General features: G+C 41.1%; 1 protein-coding gene across 3 annotated transcripts in view; it reads right to left on the bottom strand.

Annotated features, from left to right (window-relative positions):
• LOC124156306 (probable JmjC domain-containing histone demethylation protein 2C) overlaps positions 1-26,864 on the bottom strand; it is a 622,610-nt gene that overhangs the window by 363,700 nt on the left and 232,046 nt on the right. For all 3 annotated transcript variants that reach the window (XM_046530772.1, XM_046530774.1, XM_046530773.1), the window contains exon 7: positions 7,604-7,967. In XM_046530772.1, the coding sequence (XP_046386728.1) occupies positions 7,604-7,967 (364 nt within the window). The remainder of the gene's footprint in view (positions 1-7,603; positions 7,968-26,864) is intronic.

The following is a 26,864-nucleotide window of genomic DNA, read 5'->3' as shown; positions in this document are numbered from 1 at the left end:
TCTTTCGCGAGAGTTTCCTAATTTCATTTTTTATTCTTAATTTTTACTATTTTTTTTCATTTCCACCGACTGCCTTGGGTCGGGCTTGACTCCAACAGGCTGCGCGCGGGCGGATCAACACACGCTCATTTCATATTCCACGCGAATCGCGGAGGTGACGGGGGAGCGGCGTGGAGTGGGTCGGAAAGTGTCCCTTCCTACCCCTACCCGGCCACATCTCTCGCCCGGAAAGCGAGACACGACGTCACGCAACGAGGTCAAGACGTAATTCCGATGCAATCGATTGAAAACGAGGAACGAACGAGGCCCGCATTCCGACCTCTCTGGGGTGCAATTAGCATGGGAAGGATCGATCCGACGACAATGTGGCGGTAAAGGAGGGAAAAGATGATGTAAAAAAATATCATCACAAAATCAAGGAAACGTATTCGAGAACGGAGATGTTTCAAAAATTTATTGCAATGGAAAAACACTCCCGTACCCAGGGGAAGTGGGAGGGAAGCTTTTCAGCCCCCGCAATATTTCAAATAGCATGTTTTGTGTGTTCTAGCTATAATGGCAGATTGCCTTCATGAGTAATTGGCAAGTTTTACCTTGCATGAATGTGGTAGCATAATTTGTCAGTACACGCAACATTTTTATATCCGCGTAGTGTGCATGTGGGAATCCTCTAACATGCTGCATGCTAGTGATTTATCACCCCCTGCCAAACACCCTAGAGGTGGCTCGCAGGGTATTATGTAGATGTAAAAGAGTTTCCCCTTGTAGGGACAGCCCGCAACACATCTGCTGGTAGACGCCTAATTCTTTGACACTATTTTTAAGAAAATTCAATAAGTCTTGGTTAACCTTGTGGTATTCCATTATTAGTTTTTCCTGGATATACACAAATACTTATACCACTTATTTATACATATATATTTTTTAAATTAAGTGGTATAAGTATTTGCGTATATCCAGGAAAAATTTTTCTATTTTTTAGGCCTGTTTACACGGTGCAAAAGCTCGTAAAAGTTCATGTCTAAATGTATGAATGCGAGTATGAACGCCAAAATGCACCGAGCAACCACCTAACTTTTGCGATGATATGAAAAAAACTAGAACCTGTTCTAATTTGATTCATGCATTTGTACATGCTTCGTAACGTTCCACAAAAATCGTTCATGCGGTTAGCAATTACGGTTAAGCATACGCAGTGTGTAAATACATATATATATCACAGAAGTTTTTCCACAAGATCAAACGCTTAACTATTCGTCCACCATTAGTTGACGGTCGACGCCCACTAACGCCTCGCGCGAATGTAACGGATCAAAAAATAGTTCAATAACTTGAATTGTCAGCCTTCAGTAAATGTATGATCTTAGGTTTTCCCGGCGTATCAGTTGCAGAAAATTTTCTCGGGTTTTCCACCGGTTGATGTCGTCCATGTCTCCCGACGTTTCGATCCGCGACTTGCTGATCATCCTCAGGGGATCTTCCGAATGATCTTATGACAGTTATGAGAGATCCCCTTCGGATGATCCCCTGAGGATGATCAGCAAGTCGCGGATCGAAACGTCGGGAGACATGGACGACATCAACCGGTGGAAAACCCGAGAAATTTTTCTACAGTAAATGTATCCACTTCATGCTGCATTCTTTCTTTCCTTTTAAACTCTCAAGCTCTTCTTGCAAATGCCATTAATAAAATTCACAGTGGGAAATGCATTCATATTTCCCTGATATTATCAATACATTCAACAACCACCGAAATAGACCGCAAAGGTATTAGGCCCACTGGAATGTTCTTCTGAATATTAGTACCAAGCTAAGGAATACATTTTGCACCGGGATCCCGATGACTTCGGAAACGTCGAAAGTTAAAATTAACCACATGACTGTGAAGGGAGAGGATCCACCTTCATCGTACACTCCTTCCTTTGGCGTGGAAGGTTCTCTTCCCTTTCCATCTTCTCAAAGTTCGATCATTATGATGCTCTCACCTGCAAGGGTCGACAGGTGATAAGGGCTGAGAAGGAATAAAACGGAGTCATTACGCCATTTTCGGAGTATGGGTTGACCACAGACTTCTCGACGTGATTTATGAGGGCTAGAGATGCGATTCACACTCCTTACAGCACTGACAGCAAGCCTTCAAGGCACGGGAGGGGAAGAATACTCGGCTGTTTCCGAAGTGAGTGAACCAATTTGAGTCAACCATTGAGTTATTTTTCGTTAACGTTCACTCTCCGGAGTTGAAACTTGGAACCTCAGTAAAGCCTCCAGTGACAGTAAAGCCTCCAGAAACAGTGGAACCTCAGATCCAATTGCATGCTGCATGCTGGTGATTGATCACACCCTGCCAAACACCCTAGAGGTGGCTCGCAGGGTATTATGTAGCTGTAGATGTAAAGAGATAAAGAAAAGATTGGGGAATATGATTTGATGCTTTCCGGCGAATTATGTGGGTGAACTGTTCTCGGGATTCCCACCGGGTTAATTCTTTCATAAAGGCCGTTATGAAAGAATTAACCCGGTGGGAATACCGGGAACAGTTCACCCACCAAAGATTGGGGACTTTCGAGATGTGGGAGTTGAGGTATATGGAGATGGACAAATGGACGGATAGGCTTAGGAACGAGGAAGTGATCGACATGGTGGAATAGAAAGGAAACTTCTAGATGGGATACAGAGTGGAGAGATGATGGAGACAGTACTATGAATGGAGGAGAAGATAAAAATCTTGTTGGAGGGAAAGAACATACGGGAAGCAGGGCATGAAGGGATAGAGAAAAGGATTTATAGATGGATTGAATGGCAGTAGCTCTTATTGTGAACTAGCAGGCTACCCGGCGTTGCTCGGTAAGGATAGCACCCAGAGAAATGGGAAACTTAGAATTCATGGTCACGGAGCAAGATTTTTCTCTTTGAGCGTGTCATGATGTGTGCCTACCCGGCAGGATGTACAATCGCAGAAGTTGTATGACGTGACGTAACAAACTGTAATGAGGAGACTACGCGACGGACGCAACTGAAAGTAGCACTTTAACTTTCGTGGTTTAATAGCGTGAGATGCACCTATGTACTTTGGTCGAAATGCGTTAAGTCTTATGGAAACGCATAGCGGACAAACAGACATCCACTTTTATATTGAAGAGGGAGGTTCAGTGTGGAAGGGAGGGTTCGAAAAAATGATCCATGTAAAAAAACCCTGGACCAGAAGAATACCATTAGATAATAATGGAACTGCGGTCTATCTTTAGGTGTTCAGAGAAAGTTAGGTATTGATCCAAGACAGAGAAAATCAAGGGAAGAAATATATATCACACGTGATTCAGTGACGAGGATATCAATAGAGAGAACAATCGTCGTATATAACGGGTTATCATGAAGGTGGCCCTCAGTTATTTAATTAAAAACGTTAATTTACCCTCTCAAGTCATACCCAGGAGAAATCTGATATTACGGCTCACGCGGACACACTGACTTCACCTAAAAATAATGACTATTAAACACAATCTACCGTTTTAAAAAATAGACTACACTGACATATGAGCATGGAAATCAGTACTCAACTATCGTAACTTCTGCACTAAAACAAAAAAAAACCCTGCGATATTTCTGAGATGATTTCCAGCGTATTATTCTCAGGGGAAAGATCGAATCCTTCATGAAAATATATGGGCCTTTTTACCTAATTTAGCGCAAAAGGAAGAATCTTAATAAATCATTAATATCACCAGCTCTTCACAAACAATTTGAAGGGCAATAAAGAAATAAAACCTAACAAAGTTTTATTTCTTTGTCTCCAATACGGAGAGGTTTCACAAAGTAAAGCCTGAAGTTATCAGTTATAATTTAAAGGGCATTTTAGCAATATATTATCATACATAATTACATCACTATCCATGCGTGAATAACAACGATTTTTTAGTTAACTTCACGAAATTACTTGATATTCTCGTGAAAAAAATCGCTGAAAAACACGGTTTTTTTTCATTCTTAATCTAATTGGCATCGATATATTTTAATGCGCGAACATTACACTTAATCCGAGTACGCTAAATTTTACGCTACTACGGAGGTAACCCACTCCTACGCACTCGATGTTTCTTCCAAAAGCTCAAGTTCGTAATGGAAATAGCGGAAAAATTCTTATATGGATATCGATTGTTAGTGGCATTCGGGGAAATTCGACGACAACAAACTTGAATGGAGTGCGAGAGTGCGTACATCAATAAACGAGAATCTTCGCTTTTCGACAGCGACTGATGCCCCATCTTTTTCCCCCTGTCGCATCCGACTCCGAACCAAATAATTGAGAGATCCACTTTCTCCCCCCGAATTCCACAGGAATTCAATTCCAACCGCGAGCTCTCGGAATGACAGAATTTCCCGTTAAAGCGCAAATTCCATCGGGAGCAAACATTAATTCAATAGACGACTTCGAAGTGTGACGGGCGAAAAAAAAAATTCATCCCCAAATAAATCGACAGCTCTCGGTTTGAGATGATGAAAAAACCTGGACCATGAATACGCGTCTAAATGCATTGTCGACGCCGGGGACGACGGAACGACACACGCCCAGGAAAAGACCTCCATGATTCTAGAAACGAAGCTCGATAATCTACCAGATTATTTTTTTAATTCGTAACTTTTAATTCACATCCGGCTGCGTGCGGGTGAAAAAAATACAGCAGTGATAACACTACATAGGTCCATGAAAATAATAAAGAGCTGATTTTGGGTACCGATAGGACGTAATAACAGCAGGGGAATATTTTATAGAATATACTCGCATCGTGCAAAGCAGTAAGTACAAATCAACAATAGGGATTACAGCGATTTTTTTAGATCATTTAGATTTTTTCCTCCAAAACTAACCCTAACCAGTGGCATATTAAATAGCATACAGATAAATTATTAGCTGAAAAAAGATCTTAACGAAACTGCAATAAAAATAATTCTAGCACTTAAGGAACTAATTTCAACGATCGGTATTAAACTATCGCTAATTGACAATTGTGCCGTAAATTATTTTACGGTCATCCCCTTATTAACGTAAATCCTGCAGCATAATCAAAGGAAGGTTTTGATGCTACGAAGAATCACGAGATGAATTCGTTATTCAAGCAAGGACTAGCAAACTATACGAATCAGTATAGATGAGGAGGAAAGGAATAAAAGATATGCAACGTCGAAAGGTATCATCGATCAAAATTGATTCCGCTAATTCATTCATAAATCAGTGTATCCCCAGGGGTCAGAATAATCGATTTTTGTGACAAACCAATCGGAATTTCTCATTTCCACGGCGGACGTCGTACAATCCCAACTCCCTGCCCTTCCATACTCTTTCCATTCGGAATACTCTTTCGACACGCATTAGTTATCGATGCATATTCGACGCGGGGAGGTGGGGAAGACCTCGTCTAGAATGCTCGGGTGGACGATTGACGGAATTAGAATCGCAAATCCGAAACCTCCTCTTTCGAACACCACCTCCGCCTGTTTCCGAATGGCATAGATAAGTGCGAGATAATATAACGGATGCAGAAGGGAGCGCGACCGATGACGCTTTTGGAGAGAATTCCGACCTGGGGATGCCTCATAGCTGAGCAAATGAGAAGCAGTCATATGGCTGCATCCAATCAATGTGGAGAGACCGCGTAAAAAAAACACGGCCACCGACACCTGAGGAAAGAGTTTTCACAATTCCAGCGGCCGACTCATTTACATTAAATCGATTTCTTTATCCTCCGGCAGCTACCGGTGTCGCCCTAAAGGGAAATTAATTAATTCTCCTCCTCCGGCGTATTTCCGATCGCGATGGCCTAATGGGACGTCTGAAACAGGATGCGATCCTCCGAAATGACGACCAATATCCGTACTATAAGTCTTGATTTAAAATTCAATGAGGGTAATACGCATCTCTTTGAGAAGGGCACGAGAATCCTCGACAGGACAGTAATGGACTCGCTACTTCGCCGGGAAAATAACTACGGGTTTCATTCACATCCATTTCAAGGGCAAATAAACTTTGATACTTCTCTCAGAGAATCTATGCAGACCAAAAGGCTCGATCTTTATGGATTCAAAAATAGATTTCGAGTAGACAACTCAACATGAATCAAATGAATATCCACAGCCGAGTGGAAGCAGAATACGCTATGGATGAGACAAAGGAACCTCGGCCCCTATATTCACGTCCACGATGACTCACCACAAAATTAGATTTCTCGTGGAATCAGTCCACCTAATTCTAGCCAAACTGATCGAACAATGTGCATTGCCACCGCTGGTATGCACATCGATTCCTCAATGAAAAAAGAGAAAATTCAAAAGCCGACTTCCTTTGCATGACAATTCGAAATGAAAACGGGGTTGATGGAAGCACGGAGGGTGATGCAAAAGGAAGAAATGCGCTCCTTCATGACACTAGGTACGAATTTGTAACCTGAAAAAAACTTTCCAAAAAAATCAACCTCCTTCCATTCTGAAGGGCTAAGAAGGGTGACTTAAAAAGGAACACGACGAAGAGGAGGAGAGAAAAATAAAAAGTCTTCCGAGAGACTGACCTGCGTGTCCGAGGGACATAAACGTTAATTCAACGAGAGCATCGCGTGCGGAGCACAGAAAATCGCAATGCCAATTTGCGGCGACCGAGTGCCACACGACAGATTCATAAAATGAAGAAGTTTTGACACTTCACATAAACTGTAAAATTCTTACTTCCAACTAAGGGCCTTGCTTCCACTCACCGAGGATTTTGTTTTCTCGAGTATTAGAGTTTCCATAATCAAAAGAAGAGAGAAAAAATAAATTGAAATTTACTGAGATAAATATAGTCCAAGAACATAAGGGACACTTTGGCAACCGATAACACCGACGAAGGAGTTGCATTTGTTTGGGCACTGCTTCCTTTATGACCGTATTCACAACCAAAGTTTACTAATTACGTTCGTATTTAATTACAAATATAGAGCACAGTATCGACAACCTAATTTGAGGTAGTCCATAAAAATGTTTGAAGTTATGAAAAAATATTACGCAATGAATAGGATGGATTCCGTAGAACAACGACGATTAACTTCTATTCGAGAATCACTCTCCTCACTAAAAATTGAAGGATTTAAGTTTATGTATCATCACATAAGATAAACAGAGTTGAACGAAATCAACGAAAATCAAATTCTGAGTAGCTTACTTCTGTACGATATTCGCAACGACTAATTCAAAATTTTTGCAACACTGATTAGATAACCATTCCCCATTCACCAGAGCCTAAGAATTTGTGGCGGATCCAACAAAGGGCTACACTGGGCATAATAATGAGCCCGACATTGGGCTGGTGTCTTCTTTGTCAGCATATTGCATCCATCATGACTCTCACAAAACACTGCGCTTCCACTGCGCTCACACAATCATCCAAGAGAACCACCACTGAAGTCTTCAATTCCGTGAGCAGCTCTTGATTCGCACGCGACGAATCATCGCGTGATTCATTCAACACTGCAGCTCCTTCCGCCTAGCCCTTTGGATCCGCCACACACACACAACCGTAACAGACCCACTCTCTAGCAAGGGGTCTAATTCGCTATCGCCATTTGGGAACACTCACCTTTTTCCTTGTCGCCGGCGGAGGCGTCCGCGCCTTCCGCTGCCTCCGATGACGCTGCGGCGGCGGACGATGCGGCTGGGGGCGAGGGGGTGGCTGCGGCCGCCGTCAGGGTGGACGAGGCTTCCGGGGGCGGAGGGGCTGGGGGCTGCGGGGGCGGCGGGGGCTGTTCGGCGGCGGCGGCTGCTGCGGCCGCGGCGGCTGCTGCAGCGGCGGCCGCCGCCGTCTGTCGCGACGAGCGGGGCTTCCGGGGCGAGGTGGAGGTGCCCCCGCGGCCCCCGCCGCCGAAGCTCTCCCCGGAGCCGTCCCCGCCCCCGCCGCCACCCGACGAACTCCCGCCCAACGAGTAGCAGCGGGTGGCTCGCGACTGCAATGACAAGAAAAAGGGCGAAAAGTTAGATATGATTAGGCAAACGTTCAACCCAATTGCTCATTCGCCGGAAATGCAATAAATAAATAAATGCATAGAGAGAAGACAATAAAAACACAATATAGAATATTAACTTAAAAACATAAATATATTCTTTCGCCTCTCCTCTCATGAGAAAGATAGGCTGCGTCCCATAGAAAATTAGCCTAAATTAACTATCTAACATATTCAATATATAACTGATGATTACAGTCCTATGTGAAACTTAGTGAAACCTTTCCATTTCCTGGACCTGACGATGTAACAAAGCCAAGAAACCCGAGTCGTGTATTTACTTTGCAATATATTAGCGAACCTATAAAAGTTTTTTCTTTTATTATATTTAATTTATTTAAAGCCTAAAATTACTTCCTAAGTAATTTTTTTTTGCCCACCCTTGTGCAAGAAGAAGTTATATATTCATAAACACACATAAATTTTTCAGCAGTATAAGGTGTGGCGGACATACAGGCGTTAAACTAAACTTAACAATGAACAGTAGTATGAAAAAGGACAATTTTGGGCACGATTCGGATTTCTCATCTATGATTTAATAGACAAATCTCCCAATTGAATATGGACGCACGCTCGATGTGAGGGTAACCTTATAGTGAATGTAAGTACGTAAATAACTCGGTGGATGAGTATTTATTTTCTTATTTTACTCATAAGATAATGGCGAGGAGCTTCAAAGCATTAGGTTTATTCAGCGATTCTTTCGGGTTTCCTTCCGTGTTTAACCAATTTGCTGGACAATATTTCGCCAACGTTCCAGTTGGTTTCCTCAGGTCCACTGAAGTCGACCTGAATTGGCCAACTGGAACGTAATGGCGAAATATTGTCCAGTAAAATGGAAAACGCGGAAGGAAACCTGGAAGAATCGCTGTCTACCGTCACTATCTCCGCGGAAGCCTACTTGGAAACATTAGGTTTAGTATACATTCCAAACTAAATCCGCTCATTGGATCGAAAATGGATCAATGCAAGTCGAATTTCAGGGATTCGTAGGGAGAGAAACCCCGCTGGCCAACAGTATAGACTTCACCTTGAATGAAGATAATAGGCTCGAGAGAAGGCGACAGTAACGAAGTCCCGTTATTCGTGTTAGGAGTGACAGGGGAACTTGTAAAGAGTGTGTACGAATTGATAGCAAAAACAAATAAAATTTAAAAAAGATTTAAAAAACGTTTCTCCCCCCCGAAAAAAACAGTATAGAAATGCATTAAAATAAGCTTTACATCACTCGCAGAATATTGCATGGGTGCTGATTGGGTTTCTAGAAATGAATGTGCAAAATTTCAAGGCCATCCGGCAATGGAAAGTGGGTTAATGGCCAACTATAAGATTCCATTGATAAAACCATAAAGTAAGTATATTCTTACTCTATAATAAAACAGACAAACAGACGAAGCAAGTTACGAAAAAGCGTGTAAAAACAGCTTCGAACCAAATACAGTAGCAATATGTATTAAATCCCAAGCATGGCCCTAAAAGAATATTTTAATCAGGATTGGATTTTGATTTTTCCCGCACCTGATTCATCCGCGATCCTCACGTTGATTCCTTTTGAAGGTGATAGCATCAAACGACTGCGCTGGCAGAAAACAGGTGCAAGGGGCATAATTTTTGTTCTTCGGCAGATGTTTGCAGATAAAAGTGTTCAGGAAGGAGAACACCAAGGGAGAGGAAACGGTGCCAAAGAAACACCACCTTCCAGATCACCAAGGAACGGGGAGATAGGGGAGGCAGAGAGGGCGCTCTTGAGCGAAATCTCCCGGTCATTTTCCCGGAACGGTTTCGGTAAACCAGACTGGAGAGCGCAGGTGGCGTCGACGGAGAATTACCATGCCCCCGAGAACCGCGAACTAAAATTTGCGTACATACAAACGTGCAGGCTCTTTCGCGTGAGGACGGCATCGCACAACACAATCCTACGGGGATGACAGACGACTTTTTCTTACGGAGGGTCAAGGGCTCACCATAAAACTATCCGCACGGAATGGAATGTAAACCTACAGCGTGTATGTGTAATGTTTATGTACGCGGAACCCTCCGAACTACCTTTACGATTCATGGCTCCATAAATATATATTGAAAACTGTCAATTTCACCCACGAAAAGCTCAATTCAGTAAAATCTCTACCGATTTCAACAATCTCACGTCAACATCAAGAGGAAATGCTCAAAAAATAAATGCACATTTATTTAGCCATTAACTACAAGTTCTACCCAGTAAACACGCAAAAAATTGAAGATACATCTCACGGGTGTTTGGCAGGGGACTTAACGCTTTCCTGACATAAATTTCGAGTGACAATATTACACCCAGTTAATCACGAAGCTACGGGTCACATAGTTTTAGGTTCTATGTAACTGACATATGCAAGCGCACATATTTGACAGGTGTAAGCTCTCACCACCGTGCACCATTCATCATGTTAAAATAATATTTATACCCAGAGCTACACATACGGGGGTGCTGAAGATCAATTAGACGGATAATGTGAGAGACTAGGTCCTATACCGAAGAATAGGGGTAGAAAGGGAAATTTGGAGCACGTACGACAAAGAAGTAAGGAATGAATAGTCTTAACAAAAGACAAAGTAACGACGAGAGATATATGATTAAGTGACAATTTGAGGGAAAAGTCCCCCTAGGAAGACCAATAGGTTTTTAGGAAGACCAGATAGATAGAGACTCGGGACAGTTAGAGAACGACACAAGACAGAAGAATGCAAGGAACCGAATGAACTACCTTGGGAAAGGTAGAAATGAAGGGCTGTAGTATACCAATCATTAAGTTATAGAACTATGAATTAATCAAGGTTAAAGTGGCAGGTAGGCAGTGGTGTCCACTAGAGGTATCACAAAGCAGTTGCGAGGCGCAGTGACTCCGGGACGACGAGCGAAGTTTTTACGGTGGGTCACGGGCTAGGATGTGAGCTTTTCAAATGGAAAAGAGCAGGCCATAAACCACAAGGGTGGTGCGATGGCGAGAAAGATGAGAGAGAAATGACGTTACGATCAGGGCGAAGCGGAGGGTACGCGACCCGAGTGTTCGAGGTCGCATCGATATTCGCACGTGTCTAGTAAAACCTTACCCAAACCCACTGATGACGCTCTACGGTACGGGATTCAGCCCCCTGCGGCCAGAATTCCTTCCTCATCCGTTCCTTACTTCAATATTTGCGCACGGAACGCGCAGCTCGTGAAACGGTTCGAGTGGTGTTTACTCGCGTGTGATGCACGCCTCCGGGGAGAAATTCTGCTCGTGGTGAACAAAGCACAAGCATACAGGCGAAATTGAATTCGGGTGATTCCTTTCCCGAACAATAACATTGTACCGGTTCAATACTACTGATCGCCTTATACTCATCGAATCTTGCTTGGTACGTTGGATGCCAAGTCAGGGAGTAAAAGTAATTTGTAACAGAGTAAAACAATACGTCATAAACATAAAATTTACATCTACATAATACCATTGGAGCCACCTCTAGGGTATTTGGCAGGGGGTGATCAACTCACCAGCATGTAGCTTGCAATTGGATTCTCACATGCATTTAGAGGAAAAGCTTACGTACTCTCAGCAAGAAAAAGCGATGTTTCAGATCACCCCAACTTGAAGTCTTTATATCTGTCCCTGGTAGAAATTAATTTACGTGAAACCTTATGCTTCATGAATTTATAAAATTAAAACGGTATATGAAACGCTGAGACAAATGACTTCCTTAATACTATAAGAACATAAATATTGCAAGAGAAATAGTTTGGGATAGGTATAAATGGAGGGCTGCAGTATAATAATCTTAGGATTGCAATACCTGGTTCGTATGTAAATATTACTAGGCTTACACTTGAATTTAAAAATTAATTACATAAATTTTAAAAATTAATTCACAACAAGTTTTGCGAACATTTGTGATCAAATCTGTAAAATTAAGATCACCAATCTCCTGAAACGAAACCGCTGCACAGTTTAGTAGGGAAAGGAATATATTTTCCTTCGCAAAGAAAAAATTACGTAACTAACAAACAGTTTGCATCTCATTCATGCTGTTTACGTTTTGGAGTGATGGATCTATATTCCATAACCTTGACTGAGATATGAAATTTTGTAAAAATATTTTTCAACTATTTTATCAAAGTTTTAGTCACCCAACGTTGAAATTTCCACGAAATGAACAACTGGGCAGCAGAGGACAAAACATAATAAAAATTAGCTTAAATCAAGTTATTGATTCGATGTCATTAATGAGGTCTATAAAAATGCTTTAATTTTTGATTTTATTCTAATTTCGACAATTGTATTGCGCATATTGCCCACGCCAGCAATTTAAAATAAATTGATGCTATTATGATACCTGGTTAACTTCCAAAGGAAGATTTTTAGAGGTATATTTAAACCGGCTGCACCACAGGGTATCTCTCTGAATGAACGTATCCGACATCAAATCAAAAAATATAGCTCCTAATACAAAATATGGCCAGATCACGGTTGGTTCAGCATAGAGAAAGATCGATCCCATGAAACTAGCTCATAAATGTCTAAAGAAAGGTTTCGGATGTCTCCTCGGCCCACCACCGAGCAATGATTTCCGAAACAAAACATATCTAGTTGGCAGATATTTCTTATGAACAGATTTTCAGAACGGCCTCGGTGGCGGCGGGGTTAAGTCCTCTTCCGCCAAACAAGAGGAGCAATAAAATGTTTAAAAATATTTTGAGGCTATTAGCGCTGTTGCTTCGTTTTTTCGCGAATGTATATTGCACAAGGGATAACATCAATCCGAGGTTAAAATTTTGAAGGGATGGCTTCGGTAGCATTGGAAATGTGCACAAGAAAAGGTAGCCCTAAAATCTTTGCTACTGCATTGGAATTAACGGCTTCAATTCAAGCAATTATTTGCTTGTTTCGTAGTTTTTGTAAGGAAAACCCTGAAGAGAACACACGGGAAGCAATGATTTATATTACGACGCAACAAATATTCATGATGATCGTGAGACCTGTCTCGAGGGTGAAACAGCGAAAAAATATACAAAAAACTCTCACCCAAGCATTTCCAACGTTAGTACTAATGAAAGAAAAGTAACAACGTAGCTTCATGGGAGTGAAAATTGCATGAAAGCCTGAGCAGAATTAGCGCAAAAGATGATGGACGGGATACCCATAAAAAACATCGGCTAGAATGCAGCATTTGACCCGGTGGACATAAAGATGCTTTCTTCGGTGAAAAACGGAGGGAAAGCACCATGTCTGAAGTTTGACGGAGCAAATAGTATGCAAATCGTCAATATTCCCCTCCCTCCACATGAACTACTTAGTAATAAAATACCTTATGACCATAATAATTTAAACAATAGGCAATAAAGCAGCATTAAATAGAAATTCAAATTCGATAAACATTAACCAGATATCCACCAGGATAAATATTCTAATTTTCCAATCTACGTCTTTACGCAGATTTTTAAAGGTGAGATAAAAGCTAAGCTGTTTCCTTGTACTCGAGGATGAATAGCGGCTGGTTTTTTTATTTAGGACGAAAATAATATCTCCACACACACACAAACACAATGTTAAAGGCATGTGCCCATGCTTGGAATATTTTAATTGGTTTTAAATGAATCAGCACCGAAAATTAACCCTGTTGATTGCATTTAAGACAAACGATTCAAGAAGGCTAATTACAACAAATTATCCAGTGAAAACTTTTCTATAATAGGAAGCATATCTTATACCACATGCCAGGACAATTAGGTTTCAAAGCTGTAGTCGGAAAGGAAGAAAAAACATTTACAACAATGATCTTTAAAAGTATTAAAAAGCGAGCTCCGCCTTGGGTTTTCCCCGAGCCTTAATTTCGCGGTGATCATTCCTCGCAATTAAACGATTATCGTGATTCCGCGACGCCACAGTTAAAAAAGGAGAGTTCGGAGAGTCTCGAGGAGATAAAAACTTTTCCCCGGACCATTGGAAGGGAGATTCTCCACGCTGAAAAAGACGACGGGGCACCTGGACGAGCGAGGCTTAATGGCACGCCAATAACTTCCACATTAATGGTCCTTTCCCCGCTACTACACGGTATGTGGTCCCTACATCCCTCTCTCTCTCCCTCTCTCTTTCCCTTGCTGTTCCTTAAAGGTGAGCTCGCTGGGTGCGCAACGTCATCCTCAATATTTCGGTGGAATTGTGGGGGAGACAAATAAAAATGAAGGAGCAAGCAGGAGACGGAGATGCTAAAAATATCGATCCGTCGAATTTCCGACATTTTCCACTCAATGCATCGAAATTACACGGAATACCATTTTTCGGAGAATACACCTTAATGAATACTTTTACAACATTGATATCGAAAAAATTCTTGAGCACGAAGATATATAACAATATGTCGCGACATACTTAGCTGTTCTGCTATGATTTCATAAATACAGCACTGACTACATGAATCGGAGTCATAAAATAATTACTGTGGTATAGTCAGAACTTTTGTGAACGTCTAAAGCGAAGTTTGAGTGCATTTTTAAAGTACCTTCAAAAACTGAGGGGAACGAAAGAAAGGGAGCTATAATGAAATGTCGGTGTTTAAAGTAACATATGACTTCCTCTTTTCGAAATCGAAGTTTCTCTTGGACGACGCCATATACTTCACCTCTTTTTAAGAATAAGCGATTTTATAGCACGAAACAAACATATACAAAAGGCTATAAGATTAGTATCTTTTTACTACAATAATACTCATCAATTTTTATTCCGAATTGATATGGAGAACTCGTCTTGAGATTGTTTTGCCATTTAAATAGATTTACCATTCTTTTTGAGTTACATGCCTTCCTAGTATTTGTAATAGTTGAATATATCCCATGCCCCATACTTATATACGACTTTTCTCTCAGATACATGAGCATGAATAAGCATATATGTTTAGGTGATTAATTTCTAATTTTCCTTAATGTGAACGCAATAATGTTGATACATCGATATATTTATAGTTCGATATCTTCGATCGATGTGTGCAAAACATATAGAAGGAGACCATGTAGAAGGAGAGAGTTCATAGCGGTCGTGAGACGGGGATGAAGAAGGAGAGGAGGAGGAAGCCGCAGATGCGTCAGATATCCCAGCAATCCCCCCTAACCCCCTCCTTTCCCAACCCTTCACCCAATACGGGTCGTTTCCCTCTTTCACTACGTAGAGCGAAAGAGAGAGAGAGAGGAAGTGGAGTGGGGGGTATGGAGAGGGGACAGAGGGGGGTAGAGGGAGGAGGTGGGGGTAAGAAAAAGAGCGTCCGGGGGTTGGGGGCGCTTATTCCAGAAGTGCTCTCCTAAATATAGAGGTGGAGAGAGAGAGAGGGAGAGAAAGAAAAGACGCCGAGCGATACGGAGCAGAGGGAGATATTCTCATGTTTCCCTCGCGACTCTACTCCGCATGGGCTCCAGAAACGCGGAGCTTCGTGGCCCCGCTTCATGTACTGCATATAAAAAATATCCATAACAGAAATGGTTTGTTTCCAATGATGCCAATGTACAATGGATATTTACATAGCATTCTGTAGTTTTAGATTTAGTTTTCAGCATGAAAGCACCCTGTTTAGGAAATTTCTTCTATAGGGCTTGTGAATAATGCTATTTCACGTTAGCATTTGTTAGTATGTAGCAGCAATTATAACTCATATCATCTAGAACTCTTCTTAACACTTCTTCCGGGATGGCCATTGGTCCGACATTCGTCCGAGACGTGAGAGAAATTAACGAAACACCACTTAGATGGTTTCGACTCACTACAAATTCGTCGGAGTCAGACGTATTGGTAAATATAGGAGGTCAGAGACTCCTCATTGGAACTTCAACGGATGTGTATACAAAACAGCCGAAACCATCTCTCTTCCTGAACTACGTCTCCTAAGAAACCCGATTCCTTTTCTGAAGCACGCCACCTACCTTGGCGTCGAACTCGAAGAGAGAATGACATACCACTGCAACATAAAAGCTATCCGAAAGAAAAAAACAACCGCCTTCGGTCATCTCTACACGCTCCTAGCCTCGCAGGATGTAACTGACCGCCTCAGAATTTTCCTGGCCATCATCATACCGCGCGTGCTATACGCGTCACCGGTATGGTCCGGTCCCATCACCCAAGGCGACCTGAAGAAGCTGGAAGTTGGTACCTGGAGGATTCTACGATGCATCACGACCCCCAGATGGATGGGAAACGACGCCCTGTACGCGCTCACAGGAGAAACCACCATCAAGAATGGAAGAAGCAGCCCAAAAGTTTTTCGGCAAAGCAGAAGGCAGCGACATTGATAAAATTCACAATTTTGCAACCGACGTCCCATGATGGTGGGACTTCTACAGCAGGCCAATATCTCCCACTGGGTCGGCATAATACCAGCCTCAGAAGACGAAATGATAACCGGCGCGGGTAGCCGCGCACGAAAAAATGCAGCAACGGCTGAGAGCCCAAGAGGCCAAAAAGTCGAACCCGTTCCCCTGAGGACGGGAAAAATCCCCAACTGTAGGCTCTGCAATTCATAGATCTGAAGAATCCAGCTGCAATTCTTGCGAAACTATCGTCTACAACGATGGGCACACGCGGTGCATATCCCGAAAACCTCTCCGCTGAACCACACAGCGAAAGCGAAAGAAAACGGTAAGTGGAGTTTTGTCTCCGGCAGCGGCTCAGTAAGCACCATCTCTGTCTCATGTCCCACAATGTGGACTTAAGTCGTTAACAACTAGTGCGGTAAAAACCAGACTAAAATTCACTTTGGAATAAGGTGATCTGGTAGCGCAACTGATAGCATGCCTGAACAGCAACTGGGAGATCCCGGATCGAATCCCGGCTGAATAAAACGATTCCTTCATTGCAAATTTCACCCTTGGTGTAACCTTCGCTTCATTGGAGGACCCGAGATCCATTTACAGGGGTCATACAATTTCCTACTCTAATATTCTACCGATGGGAAGGGTAGGTTATCAAGGGTGGAAACGCTTTAACCTGCTCTTGACGTAAGTTGCCAAAGGGAACCCCGACTTTACGCCCCACTCCGAGAGGATGAGTGCTGAACTTGAAGTGCCCTCCACGAAACACTGAGCAGTTTCAGAAAAATCTCTGCAATCACTGCGATTTGAGCTAGGGTCCAACGAGAGGGGAGGATAGCCACTAATATAGCCACCACACCAACCCGATATTCAAAAAGGAAGGCCTCTTTTGATGAAATACATATACCGAATGATTTGGATGCTAAGCTGGGGATCGGGGTTTGATTGGTGACTAGCACATTGGCGTCTCACCCCGTTGGCCCGGTATTAAATCCCGGCTATAGCGAAGATTTAATTTAAGCGGAGATCAGGTCACCCGATTGGGTGCTTCGTGGAAGGCCTTTGAGTTCAGCACTTCGTCCGTCATCAAGGACGTGAAGTAGTGGGCCCTTAGGCGTCTTTTTTCGAGAGCACGCTACTGCCGACACCGGGTTTTTTAACCACTCTTCCTTCCCAATCCATCCCTAAGACATAAATAACCTGAATTGTCGGTTGCTTCTTCCAAATATCTGCTATGCGAAGGAAAATAAATACGTCGGCATGAAAACGTATGCTGGTAGGAGAATTTGACGCTAAAATATCTCTACACTGCTACGGGACTAAACCAGAATTTTCGACCTATGACGAATACTTGATAAGTTTTTCATCATTTACCTTAAATAACAAAATAAAATAAAAGTTGTGTATATTTATGTTCAGTAATTATTATTCAACGTTATATTTTTATAACTACCTTTAGTTGTGGAATTGAGGCGTCTACAACTACAGCGGTAAACCTAAATTATTAATGTATGATCTTAGGTTTTCCCGGCGTATCAGTAGCAGAAAAGTTTCTCGGGTTTTCCACCGGTTGATGTCGTCCATGTCTCCCATGAGACCCGCATGAACCCACCGGGAGACATGGACGACATCAACCGGTGGAAAACCCGAGAAACTTCTCTGCAACTAAATTATTTAGTAAGGCCCAAAATGTTCAAGGGGGAATTGTATTTATTTGACCCCCGTCCGGATTCCGATCCCCTATCTCATCAACAGTGCAGAGGCAAGGCACCCTTTTCTTCCTGTCCCTCAGAATATTATATGCCTCGCAGCCGACCTATTTCCACGAGGCGCGAATTTCAGCGCTAGAGGAAGGTGAAGTGAGTGGTTGAGAAAGGCCTTAATTAGCAAAATAAGGAAACTTTGAATGAGGGGATGAAAGACTGGACTCCACACGGCAGCACTCCTTATTCACCTGGAGTTGGGAGGTTCGAGGCACTGAAGGATAAAGAGAAGCGAATATTTGTGGATCTACATGATGGGGGCTAGAGCACGAAGATATAACGTGAGCAATGAAGATCAGAAAGGCAAGTGCGCTGAGACTATTATGATAATTTTATAACAATCCTAAAGAACATACTGCAAAACTGCAGAGTACATCTTTGACGGACCGCTGCGCTATTTAAATCTTAAAAACCAATCTTCTAGCAAATGCGGCGGATAGCTTACACAGGACGCCAAATACACTGTAAGACACCATCCTCACTGCGATACATAGGACAATACTCACCAAATCTGGGAAATAGATTCATAACCAGAGAGGTTCAAAGATTCATTTTTGTTTGAATGAACTCAAAAGAATTCTCTGCGATGTAAAACCTAGTGTTCCGTCAAGATATGTAGCTAATAAGTTGATTTATAACTTAATCATAATCTAATGACGCTGTTATTAGTAGTAACAAGGCGATAAAACCCCAAACTACACAAGATCATTTTCTATAGCGGTAGTGCCTTGAAATGCGAAACACCTGGCCGAGTATATTTTGGATAAAAATGCTCAACCCCTTCCGAAATCTCTAAAGTTGGCACGCACAGTAACAAATAGATCCCTATTTGCCATATCTAAAAGCTAATGTGACTAACATCTCCTTTAACAACAAAACCAAACACCAAACCTTTTTTAATAATTTTTAATTTGTTCAACAGACAATCCAATTATCTTCGAGTTATAATTCCTTCATTCATTAAATCCCGAGCAACTTTCTACTTTCCTCACTTTTTCTCCACAACTGATTTTCGTACATTCCGCAGTCGAGCCATTCCCACGAGAAGCACACGTGGCATGCATTTCGTCGAATTCGCAGATGAAGGTGAGACGAAAGAGCGAGAAAAGCCTTTTAATTAAGCGAAAAAAAAAGAAGATTCGAGGAAGAAGGGGATCGACGACCGAATTTCAAAGTGCAGAGCTCCCAATTTATCCCGAGAAGGAAAGTCTTGCGGATAGGCAGCAGGCGACTCCGCTAACTAGACGCGTTTTGGCATGCCCACACATACAGAACGACTGCCAAGAAACTCGCAATCTCTTCACGTATTCTCTCCCCCCACCGCCCACGAATGATTCTCGAAATGGAAGCACTTTAAGAGGCGCCTCGAACCTGTTCCATGTACGTATTTTTATGCGATTATAATCGGCGAGCAATTAAAGTCGCTTCGATCCGACGCTCCAGGGGGCTCTCTATTGATATTCTCAACAGCATCTGCGGAGGCCGGAAATAAGCGCTTACGGATTACCGAGAGGAAAACAAGAAAATAAAATTATGACATTGTTCCCATTGGAGGGAAAGTTCCAAATTAAGGATGAATAGAGGATGAGCGGGTTGCTCTAAGGAAAGAGTAAACTTAGTCAATGCTCAAAGATACCAAGGAAGAAGTCTGTAGCGAGTTAAATAATTCCACAGCGCTGCCAGAATCCATAATTTTCATCGATCCGATTCTAAGTTTTGATTAAATGAGAACTGAGTCTGAAGAGATAAAATGAGTCTGACGGGATATCACGTTCAGTCATATGAAGAACGAGACCGCGATACACTTACAACGCTGCGAGGGCAATGGCAACGGATGCTTCAACAAATTTTGGAATAAAAGCTAACCTTTGCATACTTTCTATTCTTGCTAAAATTAAAAATTAAAAGAAAAAAACTCTCTCACGTAATCCAATAAATACAAACTAAATTTCGTGATCTTTAATCCCTCTACTGAATCACAGTTACTCTTCGAGGCCCCTAATTCGAGAAATTTTCGATATGAAAGGGAGGAGGAATTAACACAAGGTAGTAACCTCAATTGTGATGTCAATACAAAAAAAGATAAATGCATTGGCATACTTGGGCGCACATAAATACTAAATACTGCTACTTCAAATAACGATTACGTCGTAATATTTTGCAAGGTAAAACACAACAATGATGCAAACGGCCTTAGCATTTGACGAGTGGAGGTTTATCAAAAGATAATTGCAACTCGGGGTTAAAAACAATAATCAAAGAGAAAAAGGATAATTATGCATAAGAGTGACAAAGCCACATTTTTTTCTAGTATGCAGCAATTACATATGCAAATATAACGTGAAACTCATTAAATTAAAATCTTGTCAATATTACGAACTGTTTTCTTTCCGCAAAAAGTGTAGATTTCTATGACTGTAATGAGACACATGCTATTTTAACTTGAATTACGACTCAACGCATTTAAAATTCCGTACTCGCAAACATTCATATAAAAATAAATAGGTACACAGTTTTCAATATATTTCACGAAAACATAGTAGGTAGAGGTTCCTAATATTCCTTTAATGACGTGAGTAAAAATTGTAGGTGACAACCAATAATAAGTTTTAATTTAATCCCGAAATCTGCATTGCTGGAGGGCTCACGAATATTTGAATTATTTGACCGACTTTCCGACCGCCAACTGTGAAGATAGATTCTAAAGGAAACTGTAATTTCACGACAGTCCGGCTTATGTGACACACACGACCATACCGCACCGGGCGAAACGAAACCGCAGCCAACGAGTTGTTTTTTTTGCAACGCGATTTGAACGAGACAAGGGACGGGCGGGGTGATGAATTCGAGGGAATTTTCACCTCAGGGAAAATGAATAAGTGGAGCCATAGAGCAGACGTAAGGGGTGAAGAGATAGAATGGCGAAAGAGGTCAAGAAGCAGGAACCTTTTGAGGGACAGTCATATAATATCGGAGGTGGGCAATGAGGCTGGAAAAAGAGAAAGAAAACAGGGACAAATGGGAACGCTACTAACGCCCGTGTCCGTGTCCAGCACGAACAGTGATACAGACCCCTCAATCTTTGACTAAAGCAGTAAAAGTCTGATGCCTTTTTAATATGGTGTACGTGAATGCATATATTTAGCGAATTTCATAATTAAAAATGTTTAAAACTTTTTGGCAGTGAAAAAAATGTTAACACCAAAAACATTTAGTAGTACTTTTTGTAGGCTACATTTTACAGAACAGACTTTTGCCTTGTTGACAACAACTCAAATTGATTTTAATTGGCGTAATTATGAAGACGAAAACCCAAAAATAAAGGATGCTCATTCGAAGTAACTTCAAAAAGGATTATAATTACTTCAGATAAGCTCGAATTACTCCATAAATTAACCAGTAGCAAGGGAGACAGTATTTTTTACATCGAGGGACATAAAAAACTTTAAAATTCATACTGAATCCATTTTATGATTGATGCAAATGTTTGCTGTGATTGAAAGAATATGCCATCAGCTGGTCTAATTCATAATAAGTCAAGTTACGCCAAGTTATGTTTCTGTGAACGGGGCTTTTGGTGCAAATTCTGCTACACACAATGATTTGCAATATGTGCTCTCTGAACACTATCACAGCCAAAACTCACGACAATCATTAATGCCATTTAACATAAGTGTCCAAAAACGTTGCATATATTTATTGGCAAATTCTATGAAAGTTTTTACACCACAAAAAACATATGAAATAAGCACAATAGACACAGAAGACTTTATTTTTCACATTTAAGCTGAGCTTTGAGGTCTGCGCCCCAATGTGCGCCTTGAAGGTTCGCGGGTGGACGCTTCAGAGAGCACGAAGCGAAAAGAGGATCAGCCATAGGAGTCGACGTCAGGGCAGGGTGCCGTGAGAATAACAATGAGTTATGGGCCGGGGCGGCGGCGTGTGTTGGGAGGGGGATGGTGGCGATCGCTTTCGTGGATGAAATTGGATGGGGATATTCAGAGAGTGCGGCGAGGAGGGAGGGGGGGCGTGGGACGTTGAAAAATGGATCGCAGGCGGACGCCTGGCACGGCCGATTGGAGGGAAAAGGAGGAAGAGGAGATGAGCTAGACTATGAGATAGAAGCAGATTCTGCTCAACCATTTACACACTCATCCCTAACATACACATTTATATTCGCACATAATGCAATAAAATTTCTTTTTTGACGGACTGTTACGGGCGTAACAAAACATAATCATCAACGAATTGTAAAATATATATTGATTTTAACAGAGAAAACCGCTAAATATAAGCAAGTTTTCTGGAAACAAGTGCGTTTTACTAGAAAAGAGTTCCCTCAGTATGTTAGCCGCAAAATTAATAATTAATAGTATTCAACATAGCCAAAAACAACAAAATCATAGTCAGTGTACCAGATTTCGAAAAGTTTCAAGATATATTCAGATTTTTTTTTAACTGTAAAACTATGGATATTGAATGGTTATTGAACCTGATTTCTGAAAATTCAGTCTGATTTTCATAAAAACTGGTTTAAAAGTATAAAAACAAATTTTCACGACCTTTCTACGTTAATTGTATAAAAGATACATATGGGCCAAGGCAAAACGAAATATTTTACGTCCTTTAGTTAACAAAATGACCAAAATAACAATATATCACTCAGATAAAAGTAATGAATTCGTAGTGGTAAATTTGCTTCCATCTCTGGCCCTCCTAGGAGGAGAACGGAAGAAGGATACAGAGGACGGAGGGGATGAGAAGGAATCTGGTCGGTCTCTATCAAAGGCAAAGGGCGGGATTTCCTCTTGGGTGCGGAGATGACGCGTGGCTTTATCATCGGTTTGCTCTCCTAGGGTGGCATCGTAAGAAAAAAACAAAAGACACCCAGCCATTTCTTCAGCTCGAACACCACCGAAATATGGCCAGCGGCGCTGGACAGAAATCCCCTCGGCAGGAAAAATAAGAAGGTTCATGATTCCCTGGTAGGTGTCGGAAACGTATAACAAATAACATGTTTTCCGGAAATGTCTGGCGGCATTAGTGTTCATGCGCGAGTATCTTCTCTCAAGTTGAGAAAATAGATCCGGGGGAAGAGAAATTTTTAAAGGAGGAGCCCCTTTTAGTTTGAGAATATAACTTTACGAGGTCACCCGCAAATTTAGAGTGGGTTGCATATTCTAGAGAAGAAAAAGGATCCATTTTTTTGCTTTAAGATGGTATTCACAGAATTATTTGAATTAGCGAGACTGAAAATGAAATTAAGGTAATAACTGCTACTCAAAATTATACTATGGTAAAAACTGGTACTAGCTTCATTAGACAACATCTAGGTCGTCGGTTAACAGAGCCATCTCATTCTTTTATACAGCGTAATTACTGGAATAGACATCTGTCATCGCTTTTCTAGGTTTCTTCTGCGGATGATTCCAGGCAAACAACTAAATTGTCTCGGCAGAGGTCGGAGGAGGCTCACCAAGTTTTAAATAAGTTATTCCAAGTTTCACTAAATGGCTCTTAGAGAGTAAAGATTAAAGATTCATATAAAATTAGGTTGGCAATAACAACTACTGACAACAGTAGAGGACAATCAATTTGAAAATTCTAAGAAATATCCTCGTTGATGCACACCGATTAACACCATATTCACAACTTCACATCTACATTTGACGCTACTTTCCAATAAAGAATGCCTCCCTGGCACCAACAACAGTTCTGCTTCATGCTTTAAACGGTAAAAACATCAGAAGGTGACTTTAATGAAACCCTATTTTAACGATATTTTATTTTATTCCAGCGATAAATAAATTTCAAAGATTCGCGACAATTTTCATCGGCTGCTGCGACAAAAAAATTATAAATAGTTTTAAAAAAACACAACTGTTAAAAATAATAAACTTACCGAGAATCCAAATGAGAATTAGAGGAAATTGAAATCAAAAGCTTTTCCCCGTCATCGCAGAATAGGAAAAAAAACTAATAATTTGGTCCGAACGTTCGTAAAATTACGCGTAGTGAAGTGGACAAAAAATGTGGGGCTCGCCAGCGAAATAAAATACCTTTGTGGCGCCACCACTGTTTTAACCGCAATCGGTGTTGTTTTCCGGAAATAGAACAGAACGATGATCGAGTTTGACGCACGACTGAATGGAATTATGTCAAGAGATACCTATCGCCCACCAAACATTCATCGCATTAATGGGAATGGGATATTTCAAAATCGTTAAAGAGGAAAATGCACTCTTTCAACGTGCTCAGCAAGAGTTTAAGGCAACAATTACGAATCTATTAGCATTAATGAGCAAATGAGTACGCAAAACCAACTAGAAAAAATTGCAATAAATATGTTTTAATTTTTTATACATGATATTGACGAAGGTACACTTCACTTTTTTCTCAGCACAACTTAGCTTTTAAGCACGCATGAAAGCATAACCGACTTAACATTTAAATGGTCAAATGTTACAACATTACCTCATGATAACAGATGTAACACACCTTAAGATAGAACCTTTTACACTCAAGGCTTTTGCATCGACCATTATTCGAATGCCATCAACCGTTCTTTAATTAATGATATACCTTTTTAAGGATGTTCCATTTAAAATGCAAGACTTACTATTTCATTTGATAATTTTTTTTCATAAAATTCGACAGCCGAAATAAATCACAGTTTCTACTCTGCCTAACTTTTATTGACTCCATTAAGTTTGACATTAAATAAATTAAAATAGGAACCAATAAAAACTTCTTGGGCCAAAATAGCTGAAATTCACACAAACCTAGGCATGTATTTCGGGAAAATAGGTTCTTTTGTCAGGCTAGTCACAGCATACACAATATCAAGATATTACAACAATCGTTGCAAAAGACGCCAATTTCTACGACAACTTGACTTAGCAACAACTAATAAGAACCAGAATAAACACCCGTGAAAACAAATTAAAATAATGGATGGAGCAAAAGCATTACTCGAAGCTTCAACATAAAAGTACTTCAACGTAAAATCACTTCGAGAACCATGCTAATAGCAGAACCCTAATAGGATATGTGATTTACCTTATCAACTACCGCCCTAGTGATTGGCGCTCCCAAGTGAATATATGCTGAGGCCAAAGAGTTTGTTGATACCTTTTAAAATCTGAACCAAAACATACTTCTAATCTTGAAGATGTAGTTGTAATTCATACAAACTTAGGCTGATACTTTGAGATACCAAGTGAATTTATGAGCCAAAGAGCTCGTTGATAATTTGAAATTAATCTCACATCTTCAATACATTTCTCTAGTTTACATGGAAAGTGTTGGAAAACTCGTATAACCATGCGGGACCAAAACCAAAATATATGCACATTATCAATAAGCCAATCATAAGGCTAAAAATACAAAGGAAGAAATAAGTATGTATTATATGTAATGGAAAAGGTAAAATAGGACATTTTACAAGCTAACGAGACGTCACGTCCAACTAACGCCAGAAATATTAACCTAATCGTTTACGATGCTCGGCTAGTTGCAACCCCGACACCACACTTCAGTGCACTTCAATTGTCCCGTGACGGATATGCGTGAGGATAGAAGGAAAAAAAAGCTATGCGCTTCGGACATTCGACCAATGTCGTCCGTGGACATACTCTCGACGCGGGAGCTTGAGCAAAGGACCGTCACTCAGGACCTGTCACACGATCCTCGACGAAAAGGAGGAGCCGGACCCCATCGTCTTCCACTCCAATATCCACTCGGATATCACGTTTTAACATAATTTCACGCTCCAATTCGCCAAAAGATACTCGCAAATTCAAGTGACATATGTTAAACATTAACGACAATTGGCCTTCAACCCAGACAGTACAAAATTGCACCGGAATGTTAATATTTCGGGATCATCGCGGATTGTTGAAGATTCAACGACATGCCACGAAACCGAGTGTCTTGGAGGAAAGCGACGAGTAACTTGCTCTCATTTTCAGGATAAGATGGAAAATAAGAAAAGGACACAAAATAGAGGAAAGAAGACTGGTTTAATAAATACCAACTTCAGTCCTGATTTATCGGAGACAAAGTTCAAAATATCACCTTATGCCTAACTTTAACCGTGACGCATAAAGAAGTGTAAAAAGTTTACGAACCTTACCATAAGAGTTAAGTATTAGAAAAGAAAATTACACCTCAAGGCGTTGTAAAGGAAACGATAAGCAATAATAGTAGAATTAAAAAAAACTCTCTGAGAACAATTGTGACGAAATCACGGTTTCACACAACTAATGAGGAAGGTATTGATCAACATCTAATGCGGTAAGGAATGTGATGACTGAGATGCCAACAAGCAGTTAAAACTAGCAAAATCATGGTATTACTACATCCTCAGCAATATTAGGAACTTCAGCATCACAAAAAAGTAATTAGGATGGAATTGGGTAAATACTCAACTGTTAGGAATCCAGACCTCCTATGAAATGACCAGGAAATATCAACTTTCGCAGCATCAAAGAATGAATAAATGTGTACACGTACCACCTGATGAAAATAGCAAAATTCCATCGAACTTATGCTTTAATTGGCTACCGATGTGAATGAAATTTGAAGATCATGATTTGTATTTAAAGCTCAAATATTTAATGCATAATTATTGCTTGAACCCAAACGCTAGTTTGGATAGACGAGGGTATAACCTTGACCAAAGACAGCATGCGTGTTTCCACAAAATCAGGAAAGGGACCTTTCCCCGGGCCACCACGCATCACGAGATTTTTTATTGTGTCCAATATATTC

This window comes from Ischnura elegans, chromosome 3, assembly GCF_921293095.1.
Source record: "Ischnura elegans chromosome 3, ioIscEleg1.1, whole genome shotgun sequence".
Taxonomy (NCBI): domain Eukaryota; kingdom Metazoa; phylum Arthropoda; class Insecta; order Odonata; family Coenagrionidae; genus Ischnura; species Ischnura elegans.
This window is presented reverse-complemented; position numbering and strand designations above follow the sequence as displayed.